Source organism: Tenrec ecaudatus, chromosome 17, assembly GCF_050624435.1.
Source record: "Tenrec ecaudatus isolate mTenEca1 chromosome 17, mTenEca1.hap1, whole genome shotgun sequence".
Taxonomy (NCBI): Eukaryota; Metazoa; Chordata; class Mammalia; order Afrosoricida; family Tenrecidae; genus Tenrec; species Tenrec ecaudatus.
The window spans coordinates 18,911,551-18,934,281 of record NC_134546.1 but is presented as its reverse complement, the minus strand read 5'-3'; the positions used below and the strand labels follow the sequence as shown (position 1 = coordinate 18,934,281).

Genomic DNA, 22,731 nt, shown 5'->3' with positions numbered 1-22,731 from the left:
TCAGCCTATCCATCCTGGGCCCTAAATGGACAACCCCTTCCAACAGAGTAGGAAGGGTGTAGACCCAAAGCCCCACTTTGATCCTTTTGACAGCAGGAAGTAGCTAGAGATGTCGTTGCCTGGTACCCCAAAGATTTAGGTCCATAACTCTTCAGGTGGGAAATGTTAGGTAGCTAGCATAGGGACTGGGGCATTCATTGCCCATGCTCAGAGGTTTGAGCTTCGACCAGGAAGGGGTGGTACGCCTAGGTGGGTGTTATATCTGGGTCAGGTGAATTCAATTTAGTCAATGAGGTCGACCAGGATCGTCAACCGTGCCTCTGGGGAGGAACTGAAAAGGCAGGATCCCAGACCCTACGGTGCGACTCTCTCTGTGGAGAGGCTCTAGGCAGGCTGCGCAGGCGCAAGGAACCCTGAGGGTGTCTGTGTAAACCTGAAACTTCTAACGTTCATAAAGCTCACTCGGATCACACAACAAGAAAAGAAAAGATAATTACATCATTCTGCTCTCAGATGATAAATAATGATATTGCTTCTATTGTTAAAGACAAAAGGGAAATGTAATTTCATTTTGAAGCTCTTTAAAAAGAATTTCTAAAACAATGCAATAAACATTTCTTGGGGTACTTTCCCAACACCTGTGCTAAGACTGGTCCCTTATCCTCAGGCCAATAACACCAGATCCAGAACTCTTAGCCATGTGACTAGATCCTGAGTGGACACACTCTGACCCAACTGCCTATAAGGCCCATTTGCCCAGAAATTTAGAATCAGTGGTGGGGATGTCTGGTAAGCTTTGAACTGCTAACTGCAAATTTGGCAGTTCAAATCCACAAGACGCTCCACAGGAGAAAGATGAGGCTTTCTGCTCCAGTGAAGATTCACAATGTCTTAGAAGCCCTATGTGTAATCACTCTGAGTCAGAATCAACTCAATGGCAGTAGGACCATCGCTGTCTTTGATGGCCTTGAACTGAGTTACTACAAAGGAGACTCAGGATATCATTTCTGCCCTAGGTGAGGAGAACAGAGGAATCAGGAAAAGGAATAAAGGGAAGGCAGTGGCACGACAATAAAATGTTGTGAGAAAAACATGCCCGAACAAGGACACAGTTGCCATCTAGATACTATAGCCCCTACCAGCCTTCCAGGCCCTTTGAGACCTAATGACAGGCACCGTGAAATTCATGTGATTGCTTATAAAACAAAGAAACAAACTTTAATTTGTTAGGGCCAATGGATTTCTTATAACCTGGGACCTTGATTAAAACAAGTTATAAGTATGAAATACAGAAATTTTAAACAAAATATCATTTCAAATTTCAAGCCTATGTTAGCAAATTGATTTATTGGTCACAGATTGACGTGATATGACTTGAGATGGTTTAATAATCTCTCTTGACAGATGCATAGTGTTATTCAAAAAACTCACAGAATAAAGAACAGCTCAGAGCTCTTTCACTTCCTCATCATTACTGCCAGATCCAAAAAATGAACTGAGTTTCTGTTTCCCTTACACGTATCCTCTAAACATGCCAATGGAGCCCTGGTGGTGTGCTGGGCTATGAGCTGGGCTGCAGTGTGAATCGATCGGTTGCACCAAGGGAAAAGGATGAGGCTTTCTAAGCTCACGAACAGTTTCAGTCTCAGAAACCAACAGGGACAGTTTACTGTTACAGGGCTGCTATGTGTCGGGTTCGACTTGATGGCAGTGAGTTTGAGAAAGATGCCAGGTCTTAAAGATTGGAAATAAAGTGTAAGCCCTATTTAAGTTGTATAAACTATAATAATAATTGAACCTTACAAGTTAAGAACTATAGACTATGACTAAAGGAGCTATTTTTTAAAGTGTTCATGAATTCCAGAGCTCTCCCTGTGAATTTTACTACAAACGATCAATTTTTACTCAGTCTAATGATACCATCAAAGACATGAACATGTGCTTTGTCCAAGAATTTGGTCACACACAGCAATTTCATTTTTCTCTGGGTCTTTAAGTAAATATCAGTTCTCTCTCCTACAATAGGAAAACGCAAAGACTTCTCTTTAACATTTTTCCTGAGTATCTTACACAAATCACCAATTCTTTCATTGCCCAATAGTTATTTCTTCACATTATTAAAAGAGCTGAGGAAACAATACTTATTAGCACTTAGTAGTACTGTAATTTCCTTTTCTTTTAATTTCAGTTCTTTAATTTTGAATGTGGATGATTCTTAAGAACCAACTCGTGAATTTATTAGTAAAAATAGACCCTCTTCTTTGGTCTTCACTCACATTATTAACTGCATAAAGTACCCTTTCTTTATAGATGAAAAAATGCATACGAGTAGTTTTCTAATACAAAAAAAACAACTCTGATATATAAAACTTAGTTACATTTCATTGTTATTAATCTCTTTTGGAAGAACACAATAAAAATATATTAAGACAAAACGAATAACGATTTTTTAAAGAAAGAAGTAATGCAGATTCCAAATATACAAATACTGTAAGTCCTTCCTGCTTTCAGAATTGTTAAGAGCAATGTTCCAATTAGAAATTCCTTGTACAATAAAAAACTTCTAGAAGACAGAATTTCTCTTGTCAAAAGACTAACACGCATAACAGAATGCTACATTCTTCATAACAGTAGAGCTCACCCAACAAAAATCTGAACATGAGTATTACTTAATTCACACATGCATGCATTCGTTCCATTACTTCAACAACTACTTCCTTGGTTATCTTTACTGTGGTAGTGAGTGGAGAAATGTAATAAACAAAACCGCTTCAGACTCAAAAATTATTAAATAAAGTTACTATAAACCCCAAGATTTTGATTCAGCCTTGGGTAAATATATACTTTGAATCGCATACTACCAGTTTTCAAAGGGATTTAATGGAAAACTTTCCATGAAAAAAGGTTGTTAATACAAATAGTTTTGAAACGGCTAAGAATTGGATTAGTCTTACTATTTGCTGAGAACCTACACTTCACTTACAATCTTATTATTTGACATTTCCCATTACAAAACTAGTAAAAAAAAAAAAAACCTAACTAGGCGCACATTAAAAAGCACATCTGAGGTGACAAACTCAGAGCCATGAGCAAAAGTAACAGGATGGTTGAGATGATATGTGAACTTGTCGGCCAGCATGTTCAATGGTTTGGCAATTACGTGATGATGTAACTTGACAGTTCAGCAATGATATAATTTGGCAGGGAGACAAATCCTCTGCTTCCCTGAATTTTTCAAACCATGGACAGAGTCCCAGCTTGAAACTCTCCTCCTCATGAAAGCTGATTAAAAACCTAATTGTTTTACATTACCATACCATCGATGTCACTAGCTGCCTCCACAAATTCTCAGAAACATTCATGAAAAGCTATTTTAAAAAACCTAACTTTTAAATCATTTTCAAATAAGTACATTTGAAAAGAGAAAAACCTTGATTTGATCATGGCCTAAAAATCATACATATTAATTAAAATAAATAATCTTGCTATGTAAATATCAAGATGAATAAACATATTGGCAGGTGAGCAAACCAACACCCAGTAAAGGTGTCTTAATTGATTTTCACATGAGTTTAACTTTGTGTTCAAAGGGTTTATTTGTTGATTTGTTTGCTTTGATTTTCTAACTTAGTGCACATTTTGCCAGTTTTAATAATGTCAGAACATTATACGCTAATGATCACATCAAGGTTCACTGGGCACCAGCCTCATACACCCCACATGAGACCCGGGGAGAGCCTCACATACCCTAGTGCTTGTGAGCACGTGTCAGACCCCTGCCCTCATTCCATGAGGGTTAGAGAGCTCCTCTTTGGAACCAGTCTAACAAAGGTCATTCCTAAAGCGCCCATTTCAGGTCACACGTTTCTTCTCATTTATAGTCATTTTCCCTTTCTCTTAAGGAAATGGAGAAATGGGATAATGACAAAAACTATTTTGGAAAAAGAATATTCTAGAAATGCATTGCACCCCAGATAAAGGGGATGAGTTAGCCTGCTGTTATTCAAACATTGGAAATGTAGTTATAGTTTAGGATTTGGTCTCTTGACACTACCACCACCACTACCACCACATCCAACAAACACACACACACACACACACAGTCATCTCCCCTATAGTAATAATAAAAAAAAAAACTTTTTAAACCTGTTGATTATGCAAGGCTTGGGCCTGTTGCACAGCCTGCTAATTGTTCTTTTTTTAATTTAAATCATTTTATTGGGGCTCATACAACTCTTATCACAATCCATACATACATCAATTGAGTAAAGCACCTTTATACATTCATTGCCCTCATCATTCTCAAAATTCGCCTTCTACTTGGGTTCCTGGAATCAGCTCATTTTCCTTTTTCCCGCCCCTTCCTTCCCCTCTACCTCCTCTCTCATGAACCCTTAATAATTTATAAATTATTGTTTTATCTTGTCTTAGACTGCCCGGCATCTCCCTTCACCCACTTTCCTGTGGCCCATCCCTCAGAGAGGAGGTTATATGTGTATCCCGGAGATTGGTTCCCCTTTTCTACACCCCTTTCCTTCCCGGTGTCATCACTCTCAGTGTTGGTCCTGAGGAGTTCATCTCTCCTAGATGCCCTGTGTTTCCAGATCCCAACTGTACTGCTGTGCATCCTCTGGTCTAACCAGGTTTGCAAGGTAGAATTGGGATCATGATAGATGGAGGGGAGGAAGCGTTTAAGTACAGGAAGGTTGTGAGTTACATTATTGTTACACTGAACCCTGAGTGACTCATCTCCTCCCCACTACACCTCTGCAAGGGATGTCCAGTTGTCTACAGATGGGCATTGGGTCCCCAACATGCACTCCTCTCATTCATGATATGATTTTTCCCCCGCCTTTGTTGCTGGAAACCTGGTCCCCTCAGCCCTTCATGGTCACACATGTTGATGTGCTGCTTCCATGTGGGATTTGTTGCTTCTGGGCTAGATGGCCGCTTGTTTATTTTTAAGCCTTTAAGTCCCCGGATGCTATATCTCTCAATAGGCGGGCACCATCAGCCTTCTTCACCACACTTACTTATGCGCATATTCGTCTTCAGCATTTATGTGGGGAAGGTGATCACACAATGATGGTTTTTGTTTGTAGTAGAGACAAAATCTGTGTAATAGGAGGGAGAATGGTGCCATCTCTGGGCAAATTTTTTTGTAAACATGCTTCTAAATAACACAGAAAGAAAACAAAAAACCAAAACTGTACTTTTGATCTCTAATAATAAATAGCTCAATAACTTTGTCAAGGAAAGCTCTAATATATGCAGTGTTGGTTTATGGAAGGGTGTGGCAATTTAAAATTTATATTGTGTGTGATGTTCCAATAAAGTGATATTTGCATTCATGTGGGAAAAAAAGCCTGCTAATTATTCAAGGAGGCTGTAATTCAAGAAAGATGAAGCTGGACCATTTAGATAAGCATAGAGGCTGAAACCCTAGGGAGCAACAGTCTGACAGTCCCTGCAGTAAAGAAGCTAGCAATTGATGACCTGGCAATGCCTTGGGCAAATGTAAACTGTTTTCTGGTAAACCTCTCCCTTTTGTCTCCTTGCCTGAAAGACTTCTGATCATTGTAAAAGGCTGTTAATTACCTCCTGGGACTACTGCAAAGTCAGTTTCTTGTCACATAGTTTTGAGGTATATAACTTGCAAGATTTTGGCTAAATTATTAGAGGCAGAAACCCCACTGTTTCCTTCTTTTTGTCAGCACTTGCACAAATAAATCTTGGAATTACTCAACAACATATATGTATAGTTTTTTTTATTTACTTTTAATTATTCTATCACATATTTTAGTAAGGAAGACCAAAAAAATGGATGCATTTGAATTGTGGAATTGGGGGAAAATAATCAAAGTCAATGGCCTGTCAAAAGGACAAACAAATCAGTCTTGGAAGAAGTATAGAGTACTCCTAAAAGACAAGGATGGCGAGACTAGTCCCTGGAGAAGGAAGGACGTCAAGGAAGGCCGCAAGGAAGGCCGCAATGAGACGGGCGGACACAGTGGCTGGCTGCAACAATGGCCTCAAGCCTAGGAACAACTGGGTCTGGCAGGGAGGAACAGCGACAGGGTTGTGCCTCCCATGCCAGAAGTGGGTGTGCAGTCCCGCAAGATTGCCTGTGTTCAGTCACTGTAAAGCCTGAAACTCCTTCCATCCTTTATAAAAAGCCACTTGGATCACAAACCAGGCTTCAGTGTGAGTTTTTCTCATGCGAAGCCAAGAAGAACCGAGGTATTTCCCACTCGAGAAATCTACCATAAGGAGAAGGAGCAGGCAGTGTTTCTTTCTGTTGTGCATAGGGTCCCTGTGGGTCAGAACTGCTGGGTGTCACCTAACATCATTTGTAACTGACACTTAAAAATACTTTCAATTGATGTATGTATATGTATGGATTGTGATAAGAGATGTATGAGCCCCTAATAAAATGTTAAAAAAAATACTTTCTAGATAGATATGCAACAAAGTTTCTGACTTAGCATCCGTATCACTAAAGTATCTCAAAGTTTACCAGTTTGAAAATATGTAAGGTAATTTTTTTTAATTAGCTTAAAATTTTAAAGGGAAACGGCCCTTTCAACACTACCTCCTTTCCAGTCCTCAAAGAAATTTATGTGCCTTTTCTTCAATTTGTTAAATCAAATATTTTTCTGGCTCTGTAACCCCATGGCACACCCTGATTCCAACACTAAACTTAAGCATATGGCCAACATTCTTCAGAAAACTTTCCTAAATTAAGTCAAGAGTTTCAGAAGAAACAGTCAAAACATTTGACTTATCTTTCCAATTCAATTTACTTTTGGATGCACAATTTCCACGATCAGTGGCGTACTCCCTTTAACTTGGCTTTGGGCTGCTTAGACTAGGATCCTCACTCACCTTAATGTTAAAGAATTTCATTAAACAAAGCTCACTAATTATTCATTTAGTATAGAGCTTAACCAGTTATTGTCAAGGCATTTACAACTCTGGTGTCCGAGTAGAATTGTGTTCCAAAGGGTTTTCAATGTCTGTGTTTTTCAGGCTACTGGCAAGGAAGAAGCCATCAATCCAGGTGGATCTATAAAAATGTGTAGTCATTCAGTGTAGGCAAATACAAGAACAAGACATGAGGCTAAGAACAGAAGTTTAAATGTTCCACGGGCAAGATTTGTTGTCCCACGCATGCCTGCAGAGGCCCCCTAGAGGAGGGTGGGAGGAAATTAGGCAACCATTAGATGCCTATGAAGACCTCAAACTGAGCATGCCCCAATTCAAGCCCTGAGCCAGGTGGGAGGTATACCTGGGCAGTCCAAACTAGATTCAGGCTCATGACATCACCCAGGTGGGCTTAACCTAGTCAGTGGGGTCAACCAATCAACCATGCCTCCCCAGCCAGAGGCTTGAAATATGCTGGCTGTGGGAAAGGGATCTTCTCTTTACCCTGGTCCTGGTCAGAAGCAGGTTGGGGGTGGGGGAGCACACATGCCACCTGGGCATGCCCCCTAAGACCCACTCTGGGCCTGCTTGGGGCCCACATGCACCCACTCTGGGCCGACTCAGGGTCCGTGGCCTCTGGGCCCACATGTTGTTAGCTTCTAGGATTCTTGAGCTTCTGGCCTCCTGGAATCCCACCTCTCGATTCCGCACCTGTGCGTGCTCTTTTCCATCTGGTTGTTTGGGCCCAGTTGTGAACCCCTTTGAGAATGCAAAACCTGAAACTTATCCTGTCCTTCATAAAAACCACTTGGATTGCAAACGGGCTTTGGCATGAATTCGTTAATTATGTGAAGCCCAGAACCAAGCTATTACCGACTCAAGAAACCTTACAGATTCTCTTTTTAAACATTAAACCAGCTGTTTGGAGAAAGCAAGAACTTCAGAACCCCACAATATGACACATAAAGATCCTCCATGCTAACAGCTGGCCCACCATTCACCCACTTGATAAACCAGGTTCATCTACGCAGAAATCCCTATCAGTGTTTTATTATGTACGTTATATAGAAATGGAACACCAAAAATCACCGCTTATTTGAAGAAAGTCTACAGCATAACAGAGAGGGGAAATGATGAAAAGGAAAAAATAACCAGGGAAGAGGATGGTAGGGATATGCAGGGAACAGAAGAAAAACATTTAATATAGTAATTAATTTATTTCCTTTGAAAGATTATAAAACATACTGAATTCATAAAATAAGAATAAGCTGCTGTGAAAAAGGAATGTAGAACAAGAAACAGCTCTTACGAATTAAGAAACCTAAGTATGATCTGGTAATAAAAATATGACCAGAAGGGCTACAGGAAACCATAGGGGCAGCATCAGAGAAAGTGACTAGAGGCTGTGTTCTAGCGAGATAAGGGCAGAATGTGTTTACCAAAAAATAAGATAACAAAGAGTCTACAAAACAAAGCCAAATCCAAGAGGAAAATAAGGCAAACCCCATATGTCAACAAAATGAGCAGAGAAGTAGGTTTGCAGAGCAGTCATTTTCAATTGAAGCGAAAGAGAGGATCTCTGTGCTAATCAGAGAAGACAATCACAGTGTTAGAGTAGACACCAAGTTCTCAGCCTTAACAATATATCAGGAAAAGAACAGAAGACAAAGGTTGGGAAGTGAAAGTGGGGTGTAGAAGGAAGGACAGGAGTTAATATAACATTGGGAGCCAAGAGACATTCTCTGTGAGGGATGTGAAATTAAATAAAAGTAAAATAAGTGTTTATCTATGCGTTATTATTGCATAGCTTCTAGGCAGTCATAACTACATTGATAAATGTGTGCAGGCACTTACTGAGGGCTGAGAGATGGTAGGTGGGTAGTAGAGTAGCTGGCTATTCATTTAACTGAATAAATGCAATGCTTAAAGCAATTTCTAACAACAACCAAAAAAAGAGAGAAATTTTAAAACTATTTTAAAAAACTACCGAGTAACCAACCAATAATCGTCATACAAATGTATTAAAGAGGGGAAAGACAAAGCATGCAGTGAAAATAGACTCATGTGTCATGTATCAAAGCAGGAAGTAAAAAATACCAGCGTCTAAAACTGATCAAACAATAAAGAGAGGACCGTTAGAGAGCTGTTCTTTGACAACAAGCCAAAATACCTTGAATGGGGAAGCGGGCATCTCTTTAAGAAACCCACACCAAACTCACTGCCATTGAGTCAATGCTGACTCACAGCAACCGCATAGGGCAGGGTGGAACTGTCCTTTCTGCGTTTGAGACTACAACTCTTCATGGGAGTGGAAAGCCTGGTCTTTTTCCTGAGGAAAAGCTGGTGGTTTCAAACCGCTGACCTTGCGAATCACAGCCCAACATGTAACCCCTAGGATTCCTCTTTAACAAATGGTGCTGGCAAAACTGGATATGCAGCTGTAGAACAATGAAACTGTCTCCCATCTCTCACACCACATACAAAAATAAATTCAAGATGGAGCAAAGACCTAACAGCAAAATCAGAAACTATAAATAAAGATCATCGATGAAAACATAGGGACAAACTTAGGGGCTCTATTATATGACATAAATTCATGATTAAACATAACAAACAACAGAGGACAAACTAGGTGACTGGGACCTCCAAAAATTAGACACACGTGAATCAAGAGTTCACCACGTGTAAAAAAGAGAGCCCACGCTGGGAAAACACTATGGCAATAATCTATCAGACAAGGGTCTAATCTCTACAATATATACTTCAACAGCTCAACTAGACAAATAATCCAGTGAATAAATGGGCACATGATATGACTAGATAGTTCACCAAGGAGGCATTCAGGTAGCCAATACACACATAAAGAAATGCTGACTATCAATGGCCACTGGACAGATGAAAATGAAAACAACAACGAGATCTCATGTCATAGAGCATTGCTATCAACGTTGAAAGAAAGAAACAGACAACAACAAAGGCTAGCAAGAGCGTGAAGAGGCTGGGACCCTCATAAAACTGGTGGTGGGACCTATAAAATGGGTGCAACTGCCATGGGACGCAGTGCTTCCTCCAAAACTTGGAAACTGAAACTCCAAATGACAGTCATTTCTTACTTGGTATATGTCCTAGAGAAAGAGTACCCCCACACAAAGATACATATGCGCACCTATGTTCAATCATAGCTCTGTCACAATAGCAAAGAGATGGAAACAACCTAAACGTCGATCGATGAAAGAATGGGTAAACAACTATGGCTCATGCACACAATGGAATACTTAGGTCATCTCTTTTTTCCTCAAGAGAAGGTTGCAATCTATTCTGTTCTACTATCTCAGATGGATGAAATTACTGTGCATTATAATGGGTTCCAGAGAATAGGTTAACAAGGTAACCTCACAGATTTTTCATTGAATGTTGCATTTGGTAAACAACATTCAATGAGTTACAAATTGAAGCTCCTCCTGGCCTATAATGGCACTGCTTTCCCATCTGTCCCTTCTTGAATACCTGTATTCTTTTTTCCTCATTTAAGAATAACCAGTTTCCTCCAGCCCACTCACTGTAAGCCCATGTGGGGCCGAGACGGGGGCCTGCAGGGTTTTCAGGGCGGTGACTTTCAGAGAGAAGGGAGCTCTCTGCATCGATTTGGACTGCCAGCCTGTTACTCAGATGAAAGTTAACTCCTTTACCGCCCAGGAACTGCAACCAGTTTATTATTCTATTCATTACAAGAGAAATTTTTAAAAGTCATTTTTTAAAACATTTTATTAGGGACTCATACAACTCTTATCACAATCCATACATATACATACATCAATTGTATAAAACACATCTGTACATTCTTTGCCCTAATCATTTTCAAAGGATTTGCTCTCCACTTAAGCCCTTCGCATCAGGTCCTCTTTTTTTGTTTGCCCTATCCAGTGTCTCCCTTCACCCCCTTCTCAGTTGTCCATCCCCAGGGAAGAGGTCACATGTAGATCCTTGTAATCAGTTCCCCCCTTCCAACCCACTCACCCTCCACTCTCCCAGTATCGCCCCTCTCACCCCTGGTCCTGGAGGTATCATCCACCCTGGATTCCCTGTGCCTCCAGCTCCCATATACACCAGTGTACAACCTCTGCTCTATCCAGTCAAAAATCATTTTTGATTGAAAGATAGTAACTAACAAAGTTACCATTTCCACACCAGGCTAAGCTTCAGTAAAGACATGCAGAAGCAACCTAGACAGATGCTATTACAAACTGAATTGTGTATCCCCAAAATATTGTGAATATTCACAAAATATTGTGAATCCTAATCCCAATGCCAGTGGCTACAATTCCATTTGGGAACAGATTTTCTTTGTTGTGTTAGTGAAGCAGTATTAGTATACGGTACACCAAAAATCAGTCTAGTTTGAGATAAAAAGAGATTAAACAAGCAATGGGGAAGACTGTTGCCAGGGCACGAGAAGAGACAAGGCCTCTCCTCCAGAGCTGACAGATTCGAAAGGTCGTCCCTTAAAGCTGGCTTCCTCAATTGGAACGTCCAGACTCCTATGGTGTGAAAAAGTAAAATTCTGCTTAAAGTCACCCACTTGCGTTACTTAGAAATAACGCAGACAAACACTATGGATCAGGGTTGAGGAACATTTTTGTTGCCATTTGGATATTTATAACAACATTTGTGAGCCCAAATGGTCAAACAATGAACTCATTTAATGTGATAGCTCAAACTGCTTCTCTTTGGTGAGACATGTGTTAGCTGGCCGTGATGATTCTGTGGGTCTTATATGGCCCCAGGGCCAGACCTTACTATATATATCTCAGTGGTTCTCAACCTTCCTATTGCTGCGACCCTTTAATACAGTTCCTCATGTGGTGGTGATCCCCAAGTATAAAATTATTTTCATTGCTACTTCTTTTTTTTTTTCCAACTGTTTTGAATCAGGCAACCCCAGTGAAAGGGTTGTTTGACAACCCCCAAGGGGGTCGCGACCCACAGGTTGAGAACCACTGCTATAGGTGGTGGGCTGAATCAATAGATCTTGCACTTTAGCCCTCTGAGGTCACAAAACCAGTGATCCAGGAGTTTAAGCCAGTCCAGAGACACATTAGGTTTTGGTCCACAATGTTTCGGGTTTTGAGAAAATGACCAACATCTACTATAGAATTATGTAATAACATGAAGCTGGAATATATGAGGCAGAACGCAGCATCAGGATTGAAGGGAGGCTCATTAACCACCTGCACTATGCAGATCACACAACCTTGCTTGCTGAAAGTGAGGATGAGGAATTGAAGCAATTACTGCTGAAGAACAGAGACTACAGCTTTTAGTGTAGATTACACCTCAACATAACGAAAACAAAATCTTCACAACCGGACTTCATGAAAAATGGAACAAAGAGAGAAGTTCATCTACCATCAATGCTCATGGAAGCATAATCAAGAAATCAAATGACATACTATACTGGGCAAATCTGCTGCAAAAGAACTTTTAAAGTGTTAAAGAACTAAAATGCCATGCTGAGGTCTCATGCACACCTGACCCAAACCATGGTATTTTCAATTACCTCACAAGAAGAAGAACTCTAGACTGACAAGGAAGATTGGCAGGAAAAGAAATGCTGCGTGTGCATTATGGTGCTGGCAAAGAATATTGATTACTCAATGAATTGACAAAAGAACAAATCTGTTTTGGAAGTACAAGGGAGATTCAAAAAGATGGAAAAATTCTACCTTTCGATTCTATTTCTTCACAAACTTTTAGAAGTGCCCAGAATGTTTTTTAGAAGACAAGAAGGTGTGAGACTTCATCTCACATGATTTGGACATCATTTTAGGAGGGACTCTTTCCTGGATAAGAGCATCAATGCTCAGTGGACTGTCAGTAAAAAGGGGGAGACCCTCAATAAGGTGAATAGACACAGTGATGGTGGCGAGGTAGCATTTTGTTCAATTCTATGTACACAGGACTGCTATGAACTGGAACTGACTCAATGGCACCTAACAACAGCAAGTCTGTATCCCAAACTGATAGAATTCATATAATATCCAGGTTTCTACCTCTTTCAACACACAGTAGAGTCCCCTTGAGACAGGGTACTCCAATTTAGTACTGAGCCTACTCTTCCTTTTATGTTAGCAGTCTGACCCTGGGAGTCATTTATATTGGACTCTTATTATGAAACAGTAAGATATTAATATTCCTAACCCATGCCAGAAGTCCTTGAACTAGGTCTCTCATGCTCTTGCAGTCATCGGGAGTACATCAGAGGGACCCATTCGTGGAACCAGTGCTTCCAGGGGTTTGCAGCAGTGGTGTACAGCAGCAAGTTCCTCCTAAAATGGCTTGTAAACTGCAGTTTAAAGGACTGGACCCTCTTTGATGACATATCACCAAAGAGCTGGCCAGAAAGACTACATAATAAAAGAATATTGTAGATGCTAGGAAATTAGTAATTTCAACACATTACTATTTTATTGTCATGTATTCTTGTCAATTGCCTTTTTTGAATAAAACTAGGATTGAATGACATATAAAGAAAATAGTAAATCCCAGTGCTCCAGGCCTTCAAAGATAGCACCTAACAGTTAGAAATAAGAACAAAAGCAGAACATTCACTAACCAGCACTGGGATCTGCACTTCGGGGAGAACAGTCATCATTTACTCACATTTTAAGGTCTCTCCAGCATATGGGATGTGCAGCTTAAATCGGTCACAGTTAGGTCCAGGAGTCAATGATGTGCAGCTTGCAAAAGAAAGTGAAGAAAATATTTTAAAAGGAAAGGTTCACAAATGTAGCAAATAAAAGGTCACAGCTATCCAAAAATAAAAGATTAAAACCAAAAATATCTAAACAAACCCACTGGCTTACAGAGCAAATATGTCTTCAATAGCCATAAAGGCCAATGCCATCAAGACTTGCCCTATAAGAAGTCATTCCTTTATGACATAGTGTATTCAGCTGACACGTCTCGACACCGTAGAACTATTCCATGCAAACAAGTGTTATCTTGACTTATAAAACCCAACACAGGTCTGTAGTCTTTGATGCCAACATTCTAAAAGAAGACTAGATCAACGTTCATATTTTAAGTACAGGGCCATGGCGCTGACTTGGTTGGTGCAAAAGGGAGGCCACTTTTGGTCTTTTTCTGGTTCCAGATGTTGTCTTTCTTCCAATCAAGGCACAGTACTTCTTTTAGATTTGGCGGACCCTGACGTACCCATCTTTAGCTAGGCACAATGCAGTGCACTCTTTTTTGGATAAAACACAAATTTAACGGGTGGGGAGACAAGTCTGTCAATCAGGTTTCAATTGTTAAATTTATTTTGATCTATAACATCACCATTATGCGATGTTTTCTGTTCTTCACACAGGCTTACTTTACAAGGTAAATTTGATGACCTACACGACATCACTTCAGTGCACAACAACATTCATTGTTGGCTTCTTAGGGAATATATCAGTGTGAGGCAGTGGCATCAACAGAACTGGTATGACCATCTGTTCACGCGCGCGCACACACACACACACACACACACACACACACACACACACACCCTTGCCAATACAAAATCCTCAGTAATGTCTATTATTAATTTTAGTTATAAAACAGTAAGTAACAAAACAATTGTAAACTGCTTAAGTGTAGTATTTCTTAAATTATATGAATGCTAGCAACTGCGTTGATTTGGAAAGTCCTTTCACATTGAATTACAGCATCTCATTTACATGATTAGCTAACTAAGCGGCAGTCTTTCTTCATTTTTCTTCTCAGTTTCCTTTAACTATTATTGTATTCTCAAAGTATCGATATAAGTTCACAAAGACTAATTACCGTAATGTTCTGGCTAGTGTCAGGAAATCTGACAAAATCAGCAGCTATGAAACACCAGCAGCGAGGGCAACAGCAGGCGCTAACAGTGCACGCGGATAAAACTACGTCATTCGGAGAGTCATTGTGATTGGGCAATAATGACAGCTCTGTTCAGAGCGAACAGAAAGTTCAAAAAGTACATTAGTGCAGTTTTACCCTTAAGTGCATGGATACATAAGGAAGTTTGGCTTAATAAAAATATCTATGATAATTTTTAACATACATTTGATGAAACCCTTCCCCTATCATTTTAGACAGTCATTTGGGTACCTCCCCAATAACAGGCACCTGGTGCAGCCCCTCCCCCACCCAGAACTCCCCTAGTGATGCCAATGATGCGAAGTCAACTAAGGAAGAACATGTCTTCCTTTAGGGGACAAAGAGTGAGGTTTTTCACTTATACAATAAGGCAAGGAGGGTATGTTCTTTTATAATTCCAAAACTGGCTCTGAAGACAATTCTGAAAAATCATGTCATGAAGGAGAGAGAGCATTGCTGGAGTAAATGGCCAGCTTCCTCTGCAAGTCACAGTCACGTGCCGGCCATTTGAAAATAAATGGAAGGGATGGGAGCTTTAAAAGGACTAACTCCAACCTCAATGATCACTTCGTTAACCCAGAACTACTTTGGTGCTGTGGGTTAAGAGGTGGGCTACTAATTGAAAGGATGGCAGTTCGAAATCCCCGAGCTGGTCCACAGAAGAAATGCAAGGTGGGAGACAGATGAGCAGCCGTGCTTCTGTCAAGATTTACAGCCTCGGAAACGTTGGGGACTGTGTAGAGCTGTCCTGTGGGACTATGACTAGGGATAGGTGGCAGTGGTTTGGGTTGGGTTATTGGAATGTGAAAAAGAAAACACCAAGATAGCAACTTTAACTCAAATCCTAAATATACCTAACATAAATCACTAGCTCTGAAATAATAGTAGCCTTATGCGGATGACTAAAGCTAATCTCATTGACTATTCCCTCTTCATGGCACTAGCAAGTAAATAGTAATAATCACTGGTTTGATTTTGCACAGGTTCTAAGAACACGTTCTTCATTTCTTTCAATGTAAAAAATTCTTCGGGGTACATTTTATAAAATGCACTAAAACATTTCCCTCTTAGATTATAATCTCTGTATAAAAGTTATTTTAAAGTACTTATAGAAAATATGAAGTTAGAGCACTATAAAATAAAACTATACTCAAATGATAGGAATGATCCTACAAGTAACACAAAGAATTTTTTCTCGTACATTATATTCAACCTGAAGTGCTTTAAATGCACACTTACAATGAAGTGTGCTTTTGGATTTGAGGGTCAAACTATCAAACTTCATAGTTCAAAGACTAAACTTTTTATTTTAAATAACCTTATTGGGGGCTCTTACAGCTCTTATAACATTCCACACATCCAGTGTCTCAAGCACATTTGCACATGTCGCCATCATCATGTTCTAAACATTAAAGACTACACTTATTAATAGTCCTGGGAATGTTCGGGATTCATCTGCCTCGGGCTTGTTTGAATGACTCTGTCCTTCATGTGAAACGGGTTATGTGCGTGCTCTTTTTCTTTGTGGTTTGGTTTTGAGGAAGCAGATTCACGGCGTCACATTATTTACTTTGTGCCTTAAGGAAAGTGAGTGTGTTTGTGTTCTCCCTCATCTTCCTCCTTTGCCAAATCAAGATCTGGTACCAACAGCCCTAGGAGGTTAAACCGCTTATTTCTTCATTGCAGTCAGTCATTGGCTGACTTTCTTTCATTCAACTATTTACTGGGAATTTCCCTAGGTGGTAGGAATACAAAGGATATGGGACAGACAATATCGAATAAAATCCCATAAAATTTAAATTCTGGCAAGGAAAGGAGAAGCATCAGACAAACAAATACATAAAGATGGTTTAATGCTGTTACATTGATGAAGAGAATAAAACAAGATACTGTGATAAACAGGGGGTGTTTTACATAGGAAAATCGGGGAAGACTTCTGGAGGAGGTAAATTCTGACACGTGAATAACATAAAGGGGCCAGCCAGGCCGAGTTTGGGGGAAGAGCATTCCAGGCAGAGGAAACAGCTGGTGCAAAGCCACAAAAGCAGGAACAAGCATGCTATATCTGCGGAAGAAAGAGGAGGCCAGAGAGGCTCGAGCAGAGCAAATGAGAGTGGGAGTAGCAAAGGCGAAAGATTGGGACCAGGACAAGCAAGGAAGAAACATGTCCTGCAGGGCCTTTTAAACAATGGCACTTAACTTAGCTTTCATTCCAAGCACCAAAGAAAGTTTTAAGTAGAAAGCAACAGTGGGGGGAGCGGGAGGGAGGGGAAAAAGAAAAAAAAGAGGACCTGATGCAAAGGGCTTAAGTGGAGAGCAAATGCTTTGAAAATGATTAGGGAAAGGAGTGTATGGATGTGCTTTATACAATAGATGTATGTATATGTATGGGTTGTGATAAGAGTTGTATGAGCCCCTAATAAAATGTAAAATAAAAAAGAAAGCAACAGTGTATGAGTCTATGTTTTTGAAACATCATTATGAGAATAGGAAAAAATAGTCTATCAAGAGGTAAAATGGAAACAGACCATTTCAGGCAAGAAAGATGATGGACATTTGGGTAGCAGCAGTTTGGATAAAGACAAATGGATTTACTGAATAGGGATGACTAAGAAAGAATCAAGTTTAAAGAGAAGTGAAATCCAGAAATGATCATCAAATCTCACATTTATATTGCAAACAGACATAAGAATGGGTGGACTAGCCAATGCCTTTTCCCATTGTCAAGGAGTTGCTTCAGGCTCATGGTGACCCCACGTGTTTGCAGGGTACAACTGATCTCCATAGGGTTTGCTAGTGTGAAAATCGTATTTACCAAAACTTCCTTTAGAAAGAACACTCTGTTATTAAAAAAAAACACTTACTTAGAATGGGGAAGGGTGATAATATTCCTGAGAGAGCATCGTCATGTTAAAGTGGATAATCTCCAATTACCTAAAGGGTATTTGTATTTTTGAACATTTTATTGTATTTTAGTTGAGTGTTTATATAGGAAATTGGTTTCCCACTTAACAATTTATATACAGATTATTCTATGTCACTGGGCACTATTTACCCCAAAGCAAAGATGAGAAGGGCCAAGGAAACGGGATGGATGGAAATGGCAAAGACAGGGCAGAAATGCAGAAAAGGCTGACACATGGCACTCACAGGGGCAGAATTACTCGAGGGTGATGAGTTTGTTATTTTTTTATTCTCTAGTACTACCAGTTCTCTGTCATTTATCACATTGTGATGGCTTGCAGGTCGCTGTGGTACCGGAAGCGATGTCACTGCTATTTCAAATAAACAGCTGGGTAACCTAGAGTAAGCAGGTTCCGGCAAAGCTTACAGACTAAGCATAGACTATGAAAAAAGAAAGCGGCTGTCCACTTCTCAAGAATTAGCCACTTAGAGATAGCAGGGAAACTGTAAATAGCTGCAGACCATTGTGGGACACACTGCCAGGACAGGAACCCTGTCAGAAGGCACTCAAAAGATGACCGAGGACGAGCTGCCCTCTCAGAGTAGAGGCAACCAAAATGATGGGATGGAATAAAGGTTCAGAACCTTCATTTGCTGATGGAGCATGGCTCACACTCACAAGGAGAAGAAATAGCTACATACGTCAATTAATCATTGAAACTTGGAATGTATCGAGTATCAATCTAGGAAAATTGGAAGTCATCAAAATAAAGTGAAAGACATAAATATCAATATCCTAGGTGTTACTGAGCTGAAATGAACTAGTGTTGCCCACTTTGAATCGGGCATTCATACGACTCACTATTCCAAGAATCACAAAATCAAGATAAAAAAACACACCCCATTTGTCATCCAAAAGAACATTTCAGGATCTATCTTGATATACAGTGCTATCTGTGATAGGACAATATCTACACACATAAAGAAAATCCAGCCAAAAAACTACTATTCACAAACCAACCACAAAAACTAGTGAAGAAATTTAAAATTTTTTCTTACCAACCACAAAAACTAGTGAAGAAATTTAAAAATTCTACCAACTTCTTCCGTCTAAAATTGATCAAATATGCAATCAAGATACATTGATAATTATTGGCGACTGAAATGCAAAAGTTGGAAATAAAAAGGTAGGGACAAGAATTGGAAACAGAGCCTTTATGACAGAAGTAAAGATAGAGATCACACGACAGAATTTTGCAAAACCAACAACTTGTTCATAACAAATCTTTTTTCAACAATATAAACTAACTATACAGGTAGATTTCTCCAGATGCAATACATAAAAATCAAATTGACTATATCTGTGGAAATACACAATGGAGATGACTCACTTAATATCAGCACCTAAAACAAGGTCAGGAGATGATTATGGAACAGATCATCAATTACTTACATGAAGTTCCGTTTAAAGCCAAAAAGAATTAAAACTAGTCCACGAGATGCAAAATACAGCCTCTAGAAATGATTGGACACACTCAACACTAACAGCAGAAGACTTGATGAGCTGTGGGGTGACATGACACCAAGAGCATCACACAGGAAGAAAGCAAAAGGTCAGGAAAGAAAGAAAAGATCAAGGCGGGTATCAGAAGAGACTCTGAAACTTGCTTTTAATCATAGAGTAGCTAAGGCAAACGGAAGAAATGATGAAGTCCAAAAACTGATCAAAAAAGACCAGCTTGAGAACACAAAGCAAAGTATTAAAATGAAATGTGCATAGAGTCAGAAAAGGAAGAACACACTCAGCATATCTTAAATGGAAAGAATTTTTAAAAAAAATTAAGTCTCAAGTTGCATTATTGAAAGATCCAATGAGCAAAATATTGAAATATATAGGAAGTAACCAACGAAGATGGAAGAACTATACAGTCATTTTACCCAAAAGAATTAGTCAACATTCAATCATCTCTAAATTAGCATATGATCCAAATCGTATGGTACTTAAGTGGAAAGTCCAAGGTGCATTCAATGCATGAGCAAAATATAAGGCACCAGGAATTGATGGAATACCAATTGAAATGTTTCAATAAGCTGATGACTCATTGAAGCATTCACTAGTCTATGGTAAGGAAAACTGCGGCCTGGCCAACCAACTGGAAGAGATATATGTTTGTACTCATTCCAAAGAAAGGTGACCCAACAGAATGAGGGCTTGATTGATATCACGTCCAAGTAAATTTTTGCTGAAGATAATTCAACAATGACTGCAATAGTACATAGGTTGCTGCCAGAGGTTCAGGCCAGAATCTGAAGAGAACATGGGATATGATTGTTGATTATTAAATGGATGTTGGCTAAAAGCAGAGAATCCCAGAAAGATGATTACTTGTATTTTATTGACAATGTAAAGGCATATTAATGTGGATCATAACAACTATAGATAGCATTGAGAAGAATGGGGACTCCAGACCACTTTATTGTGTTCATGAGGAACTTGTGAATGGATCAAGAGTCTGTTATACCAACAGGACAAGGAACTACTGCATGGTTTATATTCAAGAAAGATGTTTGTCAGGATTGTACCATCTCACTGTACTTATTCAATCTGTATGCTGAGCAGATACTCTGAAGAGCTGAATTATATGAGGGAGAAATGGCATCAGGATTGAAGGAAGGCTTAGCAACCTTCCATATGCAGATGACATGACCTTGCTTACTAAAAGTGACAAAGACTTGAAGCACTTCCTGATGAAGATAAGGAGTGCAGTCTTCAGTATGGATTGCAACTCAATAAAAAGAAAGTCACAAATCCTCACAATGTGACCAGTAGGTCACATCCTGATAAATGGAGAAAATATTGAAGTTTTCTAGGATTTTATTTTGCTTGGGTCCACAATCCATACTCACAGAAGCAGCAGTCAAAAGATCAAATGATGAATTATATTGGGTAAATCTGCTCTATGAGTCTTCTTTAAAGTCTTGAAGAGCAAGGTTGTTACCTTGGGGACTAAGGTGCACCTTATCCAAGCCACAGTATTTTCAGTTGTCTCATATGCATGTGACAGTTGGACATTAAATAAAGAAGACCAGAGAAGTATTGATGCATTTGAATCAGATTCTGGCAAACAATATGGAAAATGCCATGGAGTACCCAAAGAATAAGCAAAATCTGTCTTGCAGTATAGCCAGAGTGCTCCTTAGAGAAGCAAGGATGGTGAGATGTTGTCTCATGTACTTTGGTCATGGTATCAAGAGAAATCAGTCTGGAAAAGGATATCTTGTTTAGTAAAGCAAATGGGTAGCCACCAGAGGAAGGCCTTCAAGGAAAAGACTGAAGCCGTGGCTGCAACAATGGGCTCAAACAACAATTGTAGCCGGTTGTGCACTGGTTAACTATGAGTCAGAACCACCTCAGCAGCAATAACAGTAACGATCTAGTAAGTGATTCTCCATCCTTTCCCTGCCACCATCTCTGGTAACCATTAACTTTCTTTATATATAAACCTATTCATGCAAAAAAAAAGATATGTGTGTATGTATGTGTATATATATATGTATGTGTATATATGTATATATATATCATATTAAATGAAGGGGGAAGTGCAGAGTGGAGACCCAAGGCCCAAGTGTTGGCCAATGGAGATCCCCTCATAGAGGGGTTTAGGAGAGGAGATGGGTTAATTAGGGTGTGAGGTAGTATCGATGAAGAACACAGCTTTCCCCCAGATCCTGGATGCTTCCTCCCCCCAACTACCATGATCCGAATTCTACCTTGCAGGGCTGGATAGGACAGAGGCTGTACACTGGTACATATGAGGGTTGGAGGTACAGGGAATCCAGAGTGGATGATACCTTCAGGACCAAGGGTGTGAGGGACGATGCTGGGAGAGTAGAGGGTGAGTGGGTTGGAAAGGGGGAACTGATTACAAGGATCCACATGTGACCTCTTCCCTGGGAGAGGGACAGCAGAGAAGGGGGGAAGGGAGACTCCGGATAGGGCAAGATATGACAAAATAACGATGTATAAATTACCAAGGGCATATGAGGGAGGGGGGAATGGGGAGGGAGGGGGGGGAAAGAGGACCTGATGCAAGGGGCTTAAGTGGAGAGCAAATGCTTTGAGAATGATTGGGGCAGGGAATGTATGGATGTGCTTTATACAATTGATGTATGTATATGTATGGATTGTGGTAAGAGTTGTTTGAGTCCCTAATAAAATGTAAAAGAAGAAAAGAGAAAAAAATGATTAGGGCAAAGACTGTACAGATGTGCTTTATACAATTGATGTATGTATATGTGTGAACTGTGAAAAGAATTGTATCAGCCCCAATAAATTGTTAAAATAAAAAATTTTTTTTAAAAAACCTATTCATGACTTTTAAAAAGTTGTATCATACAATACTTGTCCTTAGGTGATTCACTTATTTCACTTACAATAACATCCCCAGTCAACCATGTTGTAAGATGTTCCACAGACTCATCATTATTCTTTACTACCATGTATTACTCCATTGTATGTGTACCACATTTTGTTTATGCAAACATGTACTGATGGACACTGAGGCTGATTCTATCTTTTTGCTACTGTAAATAATGTTGCAATGTACTGGGTGGTGCCTATCTCTATTCACGTGACTGCTCTTATTTCTCTAGGATATAGATCTAGGAGAGGGATGGTTCGAAATGGTATTTCTAGTTCCATCTGGAGGAAATGTTATGCCATTTTCATGTGGGTGTACCATTTTACACACCCACTAACAATGTACTAGAGTTCCAATCTCCCCACAACCTCTTCAGCATTACCTGTTTTTGTTTTTTGCTCAGTAACATTTGTGCGGGATGAGATATCTCATTGTAGTTTTGATCTGCATCTCGGAAAAGGCTAGTGAGCCTGAGCACCTCAAGTGTTTTTGGTGTGTCTATTCATGTTCTTGTCCATTGTTTTATTAGATCATTTCCCCTCTTGTTGCTAGGACATCTGGTTTGCTGACAATG

The 22,731-nt window shown here is 39.7% G+C and overlaps 1 protein-coding gene across 1 annotated transcript in view; it reads right to left on the bottom strand.

Annotated features, from left to right (window-relative positions):
* BABAM2 (BRISC and BRCA1 A complex member 2) overlaps positions 1-22,731 on the bottom strand; it is a 547,594-nt gene that overhangs the window by 472,560 nt on the left and 52,303 nt on the right. Inside the window, exon 3 of the mRNA XM_075535418.1 lies at positions 13,585-13,661. Coding sequence (XP_075391533.1) covers positions 13,585-13,661 — 77 coding nt within the window. The remainder of the gene's footprint in view (positions 1-13,584; positions 13,662-22,731) is intronic.